Source organism: Carcharodon carcharias, chromosome 17 (genome assembly GCF_017639515.1).
Source record: "Carcharodon carcharias isolate sCarCar2 chromosome 17, sCarCar2.pri, whole genome shotgun sequence".
Classification (NCBI taxonomy): Eukaryota; Metazoa; Chordata; class Chondrichthyes; order Lamniformes; family Lamnidae; genus Carcharodon; species Carcharodon carcharias.
This window is the reverse complement of record NC_054483.1, coordinates 46,354,423-46,369,450: the sequence shown is the minus strand read 5'-3', so window position 1 is coordinate 46,369,450 and position 15,028 is coordinate 46,354,423. Positions and strand designations below refer to the sequence as shown.

Below are 15,028 nucleotides of genomic sequence, written 5' to 3'. Positions count from 1 at the left end.
ACTTGCTTCAGCTCCTTTCAAACCTCCAGGGCCACAAAGTTCATACAGGACATACCAGTGAATAAGAAATCCAAGCAGAGACAGGGCTGAGTTGTTTGGGCTCTGAGAATTGGGTTGGCAAGGTTGGGAGCGTCAGGAGTATGTGACCCTGGGGTTTCAGGATGGGTCCCCTGACATCAACCTCCCACCCACCACCCTCATACTCATTTAAAACACTAACACATATCTCATTGCGTTCAATTAAAGCTGCCAGTCACAAAATTCCCCATAGTGTCTCAGGAATATGTTGAGTGAGTAGATTAGAGCTTCAGACTTCTTTTAAAAAAAGCCCTGAAGTGCAGCTACAACATTTCTTACAGTTCAAAAAGAAAACCTATGTAAAGTGAAGCAGTGATTTTCCCCTAAAGCTGCAATACATCTTCAAGCCCAGTGTAATAAAAGGCATTTCTTACACTCACTGCTTTAATACTGGATAAGAACGTGTGAGCAAATAAATGCCTAAAGTAGGTTTTAACCCATAAAGTTCCACGTTAAAAATGTCCTTGTACTTGTTTACTCATATACATGCAGACAGAATGGTAACCTTTCTTATGTTTAAAAGAGTAGGGTTGCCAACTCTGCCTGGTCAAACCCCTGGAGGTGTTATCACATGACTTCCTGCCCTCCAATTGCCCCACATTCATGTTCCTGCCGTTGGTCACCAGACCTGTGGATCATCACGGCTCACCACCTTCCACACCAGTCAGAAAGCAGACAGACCCTTTGTTATCCGATTGGAGGATTCTTGACTGTCAGCCCAAAAGGATTTTCCCATGTTGGATAACTAATAGATCGCATTTAAACAGAAACACATTTTCTTAATTCCCCTATGAATTTTCTCCGTGGTTTTGCTCATTACAGTGTCCTGGAGATTAATCTTTAATTCCTGGAGACTGTAGCAAGAGTTGACAAACTTAAATCCAAATGATGCTTTTACTGTCGGCCTCAAAGTGTCAAAAGTACATCCTGCTTAGTCCCAGTCCTCATTATGATAGGTGATAAATGATCCAGAAGTGTAAAGTTGGATAAACAAACTCAATCATTTTCATGATATCATCCGCTATTGCCTGCATTGTGCTGATGCTCACTACAGCTTGTATCCAAGCTCCACAGCTGCGGTAATGATGCCATCTGCCTTCACTCCAGGATGCCAGGGGGACTGTGGTGTCAATTATCCCACTTAATGGCAACTGGGTTAAGTGTTTAACAGTTAGAGAGGTAACTTCTCACTGACAGCGCTGTTACAAATGTAATCAACCACTCTACATGAGAGGTTCACACATTTAGCATCCTGTAGGAACACTTACACATCTCAGTGAGACCTGGGGTTTGAAGCACTACTAGCCCTTTCAAGGGGGTTTGCTAACAACTTGGCCCTGATCTCCTCTCATGCCAGGCAGTGATTCACACTTTGGGGCTACATGTACCCCCTCCCCCCTCCTCCAAAGCTCTGGCAATAAGGCTCAGAAAACCCAGGCAACTCAGTAATATTTCCACTTACAATTCTTATTTGTTCTGTGTGAACTTTGAGGGGCAGGGATTCAGAAAAGGTGTTCTTGGTGCTAATTGGTGGATAAATGCCAAATCAGAACAATGGGGTGTTTTGAGGTGACGGTAAACTAATGGGAACAGGGATTCAAGCTTCATGGCTTGGATTTTGCACAGCTGCATTCCATGATATCCCACATTCTCATTTTACTTCTAATGGCTAGAAAGCCCTGGTTGGAAAGTCCCTTGCGGCCTACTCCTGGAGTCTGTACTTCTGTAATCCATGGAGATAAAAGCTCAGAGACCCTGGAGATGAAGTTTTGATCCGACCAAGATGTCATAACTGAAAGTCAGCACCACATTATCATACATTTATGTCATAAGTGAGTGCTTTGTATTAGTCCTAGAGAAAACAGTGGAGAATATGTACCCTCTCACTGTTGGTGGAACTGCCAAATCAATGTAAAGGAGTATTGATCATTCTGATGATTAATTATTTTTTTTTAGAAAAGTAGCTTCATTCCATAGCTCAATATGCCCATTCAATTGTTAATTGAAAAAAATGTTTACATATAAAAGAAATAAGACTCCTACTTTTTCAAAGACTTTTTCAAAACACGAAAGAGGAAGTGATGACTCACGTTGCTCATATATTCAGACAGTAGATCCTGAAGTGCTTGGCGCACTGCATTGCACTCTATTATAATGTGCTCACGATGCACGTCACGTGTGCAGGAGGAATCCGCCATTATAGCAGCTTCACTAACTATACCTTCCAGCCTTCTTTCCAACATAGACCTCAGATCGTCTTCGTGGATTGCAAGGGGTTTGGTCACGATCGCACTCTGAAAAGGACAAGAAATCTCTGTTAAATACCATTACATGTCCCCATCACTGTTAATGTAACCAATTAAACTCAGTAACATCCATTAGATAAAAACAGTTTACATTTATATAGCATCTTTCACACTCTTAGGATGTCCCAAAACACTCTACAGCCAATGAAGTATTTTTGAAGTGTAGTCATTCTTGTAATGTAGGAATCACAGCAGCCAATTTATATACAGCAAGATCCCACAAACAGATAATCTGCTGTAGTGATGGTGGTTGAGGGATCAATTTTGGTTCAGAATACAAGAATTACCCTGATATTTTCAAAATGGAACCATGGGATCTTTAACATCAAATCAGCTGCCATGGTTTACCCTTGTCCTGATGTGTTGACCTGTTTTCTAGGTGTTTTAGATAACTCTGGCCATACAGCTACTGACAGAGCACCTCGTATAAATATTAGATTCGCTAAAAGAACACTTAAAACATGTGTCAGTACTTGTGTAAGTGAATAGAATCCTGACGTTGTTTGAAAGGTTTGTGTGCAGAGACGATTCCTCTAGGAGCTGATGACCCTGCATTGAGGTTGGCCTGAATAGTTATGTTGGTCTTTGGCCAGGTGTAGTTTATTCAAGGGGGAAAAGACTAGATGAGATTTTGAATATAGCTGCAGAGTAACAAGCATTGATCAGCTCAAGTCTTCAAAATGAACTCGCTCACAGACAGGTATTTCCTCAGTCTCTTCCCCCCTCAGAGCAGTTACACAGAACACTGTAAGCCATTATCATATGAGACATTCTTTCTGAGCTGCACTGCAGGATTCCCAAGAACTGTCCTGGCATTGGAATTTGTGGTAATTATCGTTTATTTAGTGTGTAATGTACCTCTAAGAATAATACTTGTTAAGGAAGATCACATGATCTGTAGTAACCAATAGGGGAGTAGCTCTAGCTACCTCAGCAGTCAGTTTGGAGATAGAGTTGGAGTGGAAAGCACACGTGTAGTTACTGCTGTGTATATTGTAAATAAACTTAAAGTTTCCACCCAAGAAGTGTCTGCAATTGACTCTATCGTTAATAGCACAACTTGGCCACCCTATAACAAACTGGTGATGAAGATAAAACAGGATTGAACAGAAGTAATCAAGTTAGAGAGAAATCGGCACTGTACCTCTCCCAGTGATTGTAAGTAGCAAGCTCCATTAAAATTGAAGAAGTTATCCCCTCTCAAAATGCTACAATTTGGGAGAATTGATCCTTTTGAACCAACCACAGATGATTGGTCTCAATACATAGAATGCCTCAGGTTATTTTTTCAAGTGAACAAGATTATAGGGGAAGAAAAGAGGCGAGCAAAACCTACAGTCTGATTTGAAGTTTGATGGCATCCAGTACCCCGGATTTGAAGAATTTTGATGAATTGTTAGATCCCGTGAAGGGTCACTTTCAACCCAAGCCTTCAGTCATGATACAGTGGTTCAGGTTTAATTTGCAAAATAAAGCCCCGGGTGAGACAATTGAAAGCAACGTGGGAAATTTTAAGCAGTTAACGGAGCAATGTGAGTCTGGTACAACTCTGAATGACATGCTCAGCAATCACTTAGTGTGTGGTGTGAAAGAGGACACTATTCAGAAAGATTATTGTCCAAAGTGAGTTTGGATTTCAAGAAGGTGCTAGAGATGGCGCTGGCCATGGAAATCTCAGCAAGAGATTCAAAAGCAATGCAGGGTGTGCAAAATGGCGCCGTCCTCTACATCAAGGGGACACCTCAACAGAAAGTAGTGCGGGAAAGCAAGACTCTGCTGAGAAGCAGGAAACAGCCCCCACTAACCGAGGAATAAAGGAAAATAACTTAGCAGCGAAATTGAAGAATAATTTTAATAGAGTTGGAAACAATCAGTCTTTTAGCAATTGTCAGTTTAAAGAATTCAAATGCTACTATTGTCACAGACATGGACATATAATGAGGCAGTGCAAGAAAAGATTCAAGCAGGTTTGTAAACAGAAGAAGAAACCCAATGAAATCTACAATGTAGAAGACCCTGAAACAACAAATTCAGACATTTACTCGTTGTTTAATCTGAAAGTTGGAAAGACAGAATCAATATTTGTCACAGTGAAAGTAAATGGCAAACCTGCTAGAATGGAAGTGGACATGGGAGTTTCCACTACAGCAATTGGAGAACGTACCTTCTGATATTTGAATAATGGTGAACATCAATTAAGCTTAGAAGAAACAGCTGCCAAACTAAAAACATATACGGGTGAAGACATTAAAGTAAGAGGCATAAGCAGAGTAACTGTCCATTATGGAAGCCAATCGGCAAAGCTACCTTGATGGTGGTAGCAAGTGAAGGGCCAAGCCTCCTTGGGCGAAATTAGTTAAATGAGATTAAGTTAGAATAGGCTGAAATATTCCAGTTGAGAGCAAGTGGGTTACTGGAGCCACTTGGAAAGTACGCCATAGTCTTTAAGGATGAACTGGGGAAAATCCAGGGCCTGCAGATTCACATGGATCCAGCTGCAAGCCTTCGCTTCATGAAGGTGAGACCGCTGTCATATGCCCTGTGAGAAAAGTTGACACTGAGCTGAACAGATTAGTGAAACTGGGCATTATACAACCTGTGTAGTTCTCAGAATGGGCAGCGCTCAGAGTCCCCATTCTTAAACACGACCAAAGTGTCTGAGTTTGTGGAGACTACAAACTGACAGTTAATAAAGCAGCAAAGCTAGACAGGCACTCCATTCCAAAAAATTAAAGACCTGTATGTCAAGATGGCAGGAAGGACAATGTACACAAAGCTTGACATGAGCCATGCTTATCAACAACTAGTGTCGCATAATGCCTCCTGGGAATTTGTCACAATTAGTACCCACAAAGAGTTGTACCAATACACACGATTGCCTTTGGGTGTCACCTCTGCTTGTGCCATCTTCCAGAGAACAATGGAAAGCTTATTACAGGGACTGCCCCAGGTTGTATTTTATTTAGCTGATGTATTGGTGACAGGATTCACTGAAAAGGAGCATTTGGCAAATTTAGAAGAAGCCTTAAAATGTTTCTTGCAAGCTGGAGTGTGTTTAAAAAAGAAAGGTATATGTTCCTAGCGAGGGAGGTAAACTATTTAGGTCACTGAGTAGATTCACAGGGCCTCCACCCGGTTGAGGAGAAAGTGAGAGCCATAAGAGAGGCACCTGCCCCAAAGAACGCCTCAGAGCTCAAATCATTCCTAGGAATGATCAACTATTATGGGCTGTTCTTACCCAATTAATCTACAGTGCTGGATCCCTGCATTCTCTACTCAAAAAGAACCAACGTTGGTCTTGGGAGGTGCCCCAGAAAGAAGCTTTCATAAAGGTGAAACAATTGTTGCACCCGTCCAATCTATTAATGAATTATGACCAGAAGAAAGAGTTGGTGCTGACATGTGACACATTTCCCTACAGAGTGGGAGCAGTGCTCTCTCATTGGATGGATGACGGCATGGAATGACCAATAGTTTACGTATCAAGAACGTTCACCATAGGAGAAAATAGATATTCACAGATAGAAAAAAAAGGTCTGTCCATCATCTTTGGTGTCAAGAAATTTCACCAGTCCGTACACCACTGTCAGTTTACAATCGTTTCAGGCCACAAAACATTGCGAGGATTGTTTAGTGAGGAAAAGGCTATACCACCCATAGCCTCAGCAAGAATACAATGATGGGCTTTAATTCCAGCAGCATATCAATACACTTTCGCACATAGGTCTGGCAATCAAATCGCAAACACCAATGTCCTTAGTCATTTGCCTTTACAAGAAAATGATGAGCACGTCCCAGTTTTACTGTTAAGTTCCTTAGATTTCTCCTCGGTATGTGCTCGACAGATCAGAGACTGGACAAGTCGAGATCCAGCCCTATCTCAGGTATGAGAGCAAGTGCTACATGGTTGGTCACAGGAGCCCCTATCTGACGAAATGAAACTGTACGTCAACGGAAGACATGAAATAACCAGCCAGGATGGCATCTTATTGTGAAGAGAATGAGTGATAGTTTCTTCAAAGGGAAGGGAGCCACTTTTAATTGAACTAGACAGTGCCCATCCAGGAATTTCTTGAATGAAGACCACAGCACGCAGCTATCTATGGTTGCCTGGGATGGCTGGTGAAATAGAGAGTTTAGTAAAGCCACTCTTCCTCAATGGACTGGCTGAAAGGGTAGTTCAAACGTTCAAGGCAGGCATGGAAAAGCTGATTAGTGGTTCACTGGCAACCAAACTCCAGAAAAGGAGGTTCCTGACAAAGAATCTGAAGTTGTAGAGCTGAGACGTTTCATACGTAGCAGGAAACCACTTGACAGACTGAACTTGTACATTCCTCACCCAGTGTAAATATTATGTGTCTTGAAAAATATGTACTTATAAATATATGTATAACCGAGTTAAAAGGGGAGGAATGTAGTAATTATGGTTTTATTTAATGTGTAATGTATCATTAAGAATAATACTTGTGAAGGAAGATCATGATCTGTAGTAACCAATAGGGGAGTAGCTCAGGCTACCTCAACAGTCAGTGTAGAGTTAGAATTGGAGTTGAAAGCACACGTGTAGTTGCTGCTGAGTATATTGTCAATAAACAAAAATTTATATTGTCAATAAACAAAAAATAAACAAAGTTTTCACCCAAGAAGTGTCTGCTGATCAACTCTATCATTAATAGTACAACTTGGCCACCCTACAACAGAATTGTTACTTGAGGCCCTCAATGGTCTGTTCAAAAAGAGCTCTCATTGACCTGTGCATCTGTAACCGAGTTTGGAAACTGAGCATGGGTTTCTGCTGGGAGCCATGAGTCAAATGGGGAGGTGATAACCCTTGTCCACAAGCAGCCAGCCTCTCACTTACAGTACAGGATACAAGTGGAGGGGTGGAAGATTGCTGCAGGATAAATGTCTCATGGCAGCTATCAGAACATCAGGTACAGGCCTGCATGACAGCAAGCTGGTGTGTAACACCAATTACACATTCATAGTATTACCGCTGGACCAGTAATCCAGAAACCCAGGGTAATGTTCTGATGTCTTAGGTTCCAATCCCACCACGGCAGATGGTGGAATTTGAATTCAATAAAAATCTGTAATTAAAAGTCTAATGATGACCATGAAATTGTCGATTGTTATAAAAACCCATTGGTTCACCAATGTCTTATAGGGAAGGAAATCTGCCATCCTTACCTGGTCAGGCCTACATGTGACTCCAGACCTGCAGCAAAGTGGTTGACTCCTAAATGTGGGCAATAGATGCTGGCCTGGCCAGCAATGCCCACATCACATGACTGAATGAAAAAAGGTTTTCATGGTTCCTGGAGGCAGTGTGTTTGTGTGAAACACAGGGTGATGTGAATGCAATCCTGTACACTGCAATCTGTGGAAACCTCAGAGCTTCATCTTGCTGCTTCTGGTTGTCTACGGAGAAAGTGAGGAAAGTGTTTGCTCTCTCAAACATTGCATCAGTCACCTGCTTAACGCAGCATGTTATTGATATCACTTGTGGTTACCGGATGAGGAAGTTCAGGGTTACAGTGGCCAGCTGGGAGAGTGCATTGCAAGTCTTGTTCCAGGAAGAGGTAAAACTGTGGGGAAACTCCTAATGCATTGCCTCCCCATGGCTGCAATCATCCTAGAAAGTCTTGGGTGGGTTAGGTTTCTCTTCTCCTTCGTCTCCCTGCAGCTGCCCCTCTGGTAACCCTTTCCGCCTATTCCTCTTCCTCCTTGTCTTCTTACCAGAGTGGAATCCCTAGAAGGATGATCCTGAAGGTGTAAGTGTGATGCAAGAAGTCCCTCTTCAGCCACTACCTCCACTTTGTAATGAGTACAGTGCAATGGAAGCAAAATATCTTCCAATGCTCTACAGCATTTTCAAAGAAAGGCTTGCATTTATATAGCACCTTTCCTGATCACTGGATATCCCAAAGTGCCTTACAACCAAATGTCATAATGACCAGATAATCTTTTTTTGTGAAGTTGACTGAGTGATAAAATACAGGCCAGGACATCAAGGGTAACTCCCTTCTTGGAAATAGTACCAAGTTACCTTTCAGATCAACCTGAGAGAGCAGACTTAGTTTCACATCCCATCCAAGAGACAGCACCTCTGATAGTGCAGCACTCTCTCACTACTGCATTGTACTATCAGCCCTGGTTGCTGTGCCCAGACCTGAAGACTCAGAAGTAAGAGTGCTACCAACTGGGCCACAGGAGAGAGCAGCTGAGGATCAAAATCCTGTTGTAGAAGGCTTGTGAGTGCTGCTCTGACACAGGAGCAGGACTGAGGGAATGCTGCACTGTCAGATGGGCAGTACTAAGTGGGTGCTGCACTGTCAGAGGAGCAGGAATGAGGGAGTGCTGCACTGTCAGAGGGACAGGACTGAATGGGTGCTACACTGTCAGAGGGGCAGAACTGAGTGGGTGCTGGCTGTCAGAGGGGCAGAACTGAGTGGGTGCTGCACTGTCAGCGGGGCAGGACTGAGTGGTGCTGCACTGTCAGAGGGGCAGAACTGAGCAAGTGCTGCATTTTTGGAGAGGCAAGACTGAAGAAAGCTTGCATTGTTGGATTAATCTATTGCACAAAAGAGATGTAAAACAGAGCCCCAAGTGCCCTCCCAAGTGGATGTAAAAGATCTCACTATTTTAATGAGTGGGGGTAGGGGTGAGGGGTGTGTTCAATATTTATTCTTCAACCAACATCACTAAAGCAGATTATCTAGTTATTTGTTTCAATGTAGTTTGTGGAGCTTGTTGTGTGCAATTTGGCATTTCCTACATTACAACACAGTGATTACACTTTCAAAATACTCTTCCATTGTAAGGTCTATGGGGTATTCTGAGGTTGCAAACAGGCCTGTGAAAAGTTCTTTCTTTCAGAGGCTGAATATTTGCCTGAGCATTTTCGATCCACTGGAAGGAACTATATATTAGATCTTTTATTTTGTGAGCATTGCCTTTGAATGGCTGCATCCCTTGGGCGTTGAGGGCTATATGTTCATATATCATTTCTGGGGGCAAATTTAACTGGGATCACCAAGTCAGAAAGAAGAACAAAAACATTGCACAACCTTCTGGCTCAGTGGCAGCACAGTCCAGCCAAGCCAGGACCAATATTTTGGACCTTCTCATCTTTTTAATGCTCCTTTATATGGGTAATTCAAAGTCAATGTTGATAAGCAGCCTTGCTGCTAAAAATCTGCAACAGAATCACCCTCACTATCCCAGTTTCTTCCTCAAAGAGCTATTAGCAGTGAGCCAGTGGAATAAAGCTCAGGGAAGTTATTCAAATGTGGCATTTTCAAAGTATGATCTGAGCTTATTTCTGGATTAATTGTCATTTGAAATCAATCCCATTTCCCAAACCTAAATTTTTTAAAATCACAAAAAGAAAACCCATCTGTATTCATGCAGGACTGTCAATTTGTAATATTTTCATTCAAGACGATTTCATTATTTAAAACAAAATTGATTAGATGATGCATTTAAGCTGAAATATTTCAGTGCCATTGCTGTCGATCAAAGGCTCTGCTATTTTTCTTATTTAGAATCAGCTGTAGCCCCACACTTATATCACAAGTTTAATTCACCTGCACTTCTGGACTGGACAATTTTCTTCAACTTCATTTTTTAATGTTGCCCCCACTTACAGAACGGAGAGCATGAGACATTTTTCTGTCCATTTGGTGGAATTTTATGGAGCCTGCAAGAGTGGGAAATGTGGCATTGTGAGGGTGATTTAATTAGGCAGGACGTGAAATTTTGATTTCTCAGCAGCGGGTTGAGATGCAGGTATAGGGTCAGCAGCGTGGTTTGCAGCATCTCAAGTCTCTCTCCAGCCTGTAGCAGGTTCCTATTTGTCTTACGTTTACATGCCATGAATACTCATTAACATAAAAGGTTTTAAATTTACGTCCTACATTCGAGATAAAGTCAGCGACGCAAGAGAATCTCGTGGCACCCGGTTCACATTTGTTTCAAGATGGTGTACACCAGTCAGCTTTGTGCAGTTGTGTGTAAGGTTGGTGATTTTCCTTACTGAATTCTCTGGCACAAGAGTGAGAGGAGCGGGAGACCAGCAGCTTGCATGGAGGCTGGGGACCGGCAAGGGTGAGTCAGTGGTTCGGGGTGGGGTGTGGAGAAGGGTCGGGGGGAATGGAGGACTGGAAGAGGAGTTTAGGAAAGGACAGAGGGTGAGGCTGGGGGCATGGAGGAGTGAAATGGGAAGGGCCTGGCATCCTGGGTGTGGTGGGAAGTGATGGTGGGGACAGTGGGCCATGGTAAGAAAGGGGTCTGAAAGGTGGGCTCAGTACTGTGGAGGCCACTCCTGCTTCTTGCTTTTGGCTGGTTCCTACGTGATTACAGTTAACATTTAAAGTGCCGGTAGAGTGCATGGAAAACATGGGGGATCCATGGCAGGGGAAGCTTTTCAGTGGTGAAACCCACAATCAGTTGAAAATACTGCAGTTATGGGCGAGCTATAAAAAAGCCTCCTGGACAAACAGGGACACTACATCATGGTCATTACTTTCCTGCCCAATTCCATTGTCATTTTTCAAATTTGAATTGTACTTTATAAATAATTCACATTACATTGATTCATTTTATTCATATGTGCATCATTGTTATCTGTTGAGACTAGCTTCGTCATGGAGCTAAATGTATTGGCACACCTTGTGGTTGGTACATATTGATGGTTACATTGTGGAAGAAACAATGTTGTGGTTTTGGATTCACTCTTTACTGAATGTTCACATTAGTGTCCAGTGTTGTACTGGTCATTCTATGGATTGTAAAGGACATTGTCAGGTATCACTCTCAGTGGGGGTAGTTGAAGTGTTGTAGGTGAAGGCAAAGCCCTGTAAGGACTTTGCTAGCCAACACCCTGAGATGGACCCATATATGGACAGGACTGACACTGCCCTTTAGGCCCCTCATTTTCTTACCTTGACTGACTGTCCCCACCACCTCATCCCCGCACCACACCCAGTGTGCCATGCTCTTCCCTCTCTGCTCCTCAATTCCCTCTCCCACTCCACAACCACCTCCCACCCCTGACCCCTGACTCACCCTTGCTGGTCCCCAGCCTCCATGCAAGCTGCCATTCTGCTGTTCCCCTCCCTTGTGCCACAGAGTTCAACAAGGAAAACCACTGACCTTACACACAACTGCACAGAGCCAACTGTTGCTACCACCTTCAAACGATGGTGAACTGGCTGCCTAGGCATCCTTGTGTGCCGCTGACTTTATCATGAAGGTAGGACGTAATCACAATAAATTTTAAATATAATCAATATTTATGGATTGCAAATGCAGGGAACTGTCAAGGGGATGGTGTGAGGCCCGATGCACCCCAGACACACAAACACACCACTGACTTCATCTTGAAATTTGAACCCGCCATCAGGAAGGTGAAATTTCAGCTCTCGCCTACCCTGCCACCCTTTTTCCTATTTTACGGACCCCATGAAATTCCCCCCAGTGTGGGGGCTCCACCTCACAAGATTGGAGAAGGCGAGCATACAGCAGGAACCCATTGTAGAATGAAACTGACCTGATGGCAATAGCATTAAGGCTACAGGCAGCCACAGTGAAAGGTGAGTGCTGAGAGGAACACTTGCTGCAGCCTGAATTCACTGCTATCTTTGTGATCACCAACTTTGTCCAGCAACTGTTGAGTGTCTTGTCTACCAATGAGGACAATCCCAGCTTATTGCCAATGAGACATCCTAGTGTTATGGGGCCTTCATATTCTGTAGTTGATTGGTTCTCTGAGGAGAAGGTGCAACTTCCTCCAGTTTGGCAGCTACAGTGACAGGGGCAATAACTCCAGCAGCAACTGCCTCCTCCATGACCATTGACAGCTACAGAAGGCATGAACACGGGGCAGCACCTCGAAGGAGGTGGTACCTTCAGCAGGCGGTCTATAGGCCGAGGGTCAGATTCCTCGACCTGTCTGAATAGCGGTGCTCCAAAGATTCACGCTCTCATGACAGGTGGCCACAGGCCTCTACAGCCTCTGCCCAAGAGGAAGAGGTGGTCACCCATTGTCCGTAGCTGCCAAGGTGACCAGAGCCCTCAGTTTATTTGCATCTGGGGTGCATAGACTAGGGGAGCTAGCGGAGCCTACAAGCTCAGCCATGTCCCATAGGGTGGCGAGTACGACACTGGAAGTAATGTAGGATCTCGCAATCTGCAGCCCACAACTGCACCAACCAGCTCCCCACTGCAAGGGTTTCCAACAGGTGAGGCCAGTAAAGCCTAGAGCACTGTTGGCTTTGTTTCCCCTGCTCTGACACACAAGATGCCTGTGGCGGACATCCTCTGGGTTTTGTAGCCCGTGAGGCTCCCACCAAAGGTTGCTCCACCTGCTAAAAAAAGCAGGAGGCCACATGGTTGGCTCTCAATGTGGCATGCAGTCACCAAAGAAAGGCTTTGATGGATATTATGTAGCTGGCAGCCAGAGCATGCAGGCTATTGGTGTGGGCCAGCATGCACTCAGTGCCTGGTGTGTCTGATCCTCTATGAGGTTGGCCACACTTTCAATGGAGCTGCTCATCAACACAAATGCCTGAAACATCATGGGACTCATGCTAGAGGCGGACTTCTTCAAGAGTGCACAGTTCCTTGGGAAATGCTGGCAGAAGCTGCTCCACAAGTTCCTATTTGATGGATGGCCCCTAAGGCTCAGCATCTCTTCTGAGGTGACCATAGCTGGAGGTCTCCTGTTCTCCACAGCTCTCACCGACTACAGCATCTGTCTTGCTCACATGTGATGTACTCCTTTACCATCCTTCTCTATCTGTCAAGTTGAACCCACTGAGCTGTGTGTAAGTGTGCTGGTGCAGGGCGTGCAGGAGTCATGTGTGGAGATGATGGCGTAGTGGTAATGTCACTGGACAGATAATTCAAAGGCCCAGGTTTATGTTCTAGGGACAAGGGCTCAAATCCCACCATGACAGCTGGTGGAATTTAAATTCAGTTAATAAATCTTGTCTCAGTAATGGTGACCTTGTTATAAAAACTCATCTGATTCACTAATGTCCTTTAGGGAAGGAAATCTGCCATCCTTTCCTGGTCTGGCCTACATGTGACTCCAGGCCCACAAGAATGTGGTTGACTCTGAAATGGCCTGGCAAGCCACTCAGTTCAAGGGCAATTAGCTCTCTTCTCCTGCAAAGGCAGCATGGGGAGTGTAAGAAGTGAGCTGATTGCTGAGGATAGAGAGTAAACATTTGAGGAGCGGGAGTGGGCATGAGAGCAGAATAGGATAGAGTGTTGTCTATTAAAATGGGGATTTGAGAAGGAGGCTGGAGAGAAAGGAATGTGTGTGACAACAAGATGTATGGGTCAGAGGACTGCTGGGCAGGAGAATGCGAGGGAGAAGAGTAGGTGACTGCCAACTGAAAGTTGCAGAAGGCTCACCTTGCCAGACCTCATCAGGTCATTAAACTTTTTCCGCCACTGGATCCAGGTCCTGGGTAGCACACTTTGGTTGCTGACAGTGTCTACGGTTTGCAGTCACACTTGCTTGGTGAGCCTGGATGGCGTCCTCTTGTCCCACCCTCAGATATAAGGGCATCACCCCCAGTGCATCACCTCCAGGGATGGGTCTGAGAAGCGTCAGGGATTGGGGGGGTGGGAGAAGGACAGCCTTTCCACACCTTCCACCCATTCTGCTGCTTTTCCTCTCTCACACTGGAATGTCAGCTGCAATCACTGCTGCCATTGTGAGCCCTGCCAGGGTCCGTCCCTTCATTGCTTGTTTAGGCGTGTCTCCCACTCATCCTCCCTAATTGGTCAGGGATCACAGAAACCCAGATAATAATCACATTGTTCTGGGGAAGAACAACGGCAAGGTGTATAAATTAGTTAATCAGGTCCCAGGCGCGAAAATGGTCTGACCCTTCCAACAGGGGCTAAGTTCACAAGATTTCACCCTTTATGCCTGAAATAAGGAGAGTTTCATTTTGCAAGACAAACATAATCTTTCTTCATGAGCACAAATAGAAAAATATAGAGACAGAAATTCCAGAATTTACATTGATGACCCTCATCTTAGTACAGCAGCAAGCTGTGGGCTACCAATGATATGAAACATTGTGTTACAATCTCCATAGAGACCAATAACTTTTAAGAAGAGATTCAATCTTCCAGTTGATAGCTGAAAGAATGAAAGAATAGTTCATGCTTTAAAACTTGTACTGTAACAAAAGACTAAAAGCACCTCTGACTAAACGCTATTTTATTTTTGTAGGCAACTTACACTTTAAACTACAGAGAGGAATGTTTCCCTTTTATGCCTATCACCCATCACACCCCATGGAATCAGAGCCCTTTTAGCACAGAGTCTACAATTGCTCCCAGCTTCCAATGGGTTCCCACATCCCTGTTTTGCTGGTTAGTAATTTTGAGTGACCGTCTCCAGGCACTTTCTTCAGTTTTTTGAGAGTTTCCTACATCTATCACCGGCAGTAAAGCCTGTACTAATAATTCTTCTGCCCCTTGGCCATGCAGGACAAATCCCCCAGAAACCTTACGTAGCAGTGGGATGCAATTCTTTGACTAGAGGCTGTCTCCCTACACACCCACCTGTGATAGCTCACAAAGCCAAGCAGCTTCTGCACTCTGCTAATGGCACAAAA

At 44.2% G+C, this 15,028-nt stretch overlaps 1 protein-coding gene across 2 annotated transcripts in view; it reads right to left on the bottom strand.

Moving 5' to 3' along the window:
* LOC121289841 (catenin alpha-3-like) overlaps positions 1-15,028 on the bottom strand; it is a 1,845,970-nt gene that overhangs the window by 1,522,652 nt on the left and 308,290 nt on the right. The window contains exon 7 of one of the 2 annotated variants that reach the window (XM_041209732.1): positions 2,169-2,372. In XM_041209732.1, coding sequence (XP_041065666.1) covers positions 2,169-2,372 — 204 coding nt within the window. Of the gene's footprint in view, positions 1-2,105; positions 2,373-15,028 lie in introns of those variants that run through there. The other variant, XM_041209733.1, reaches the window with a different exon arrangement.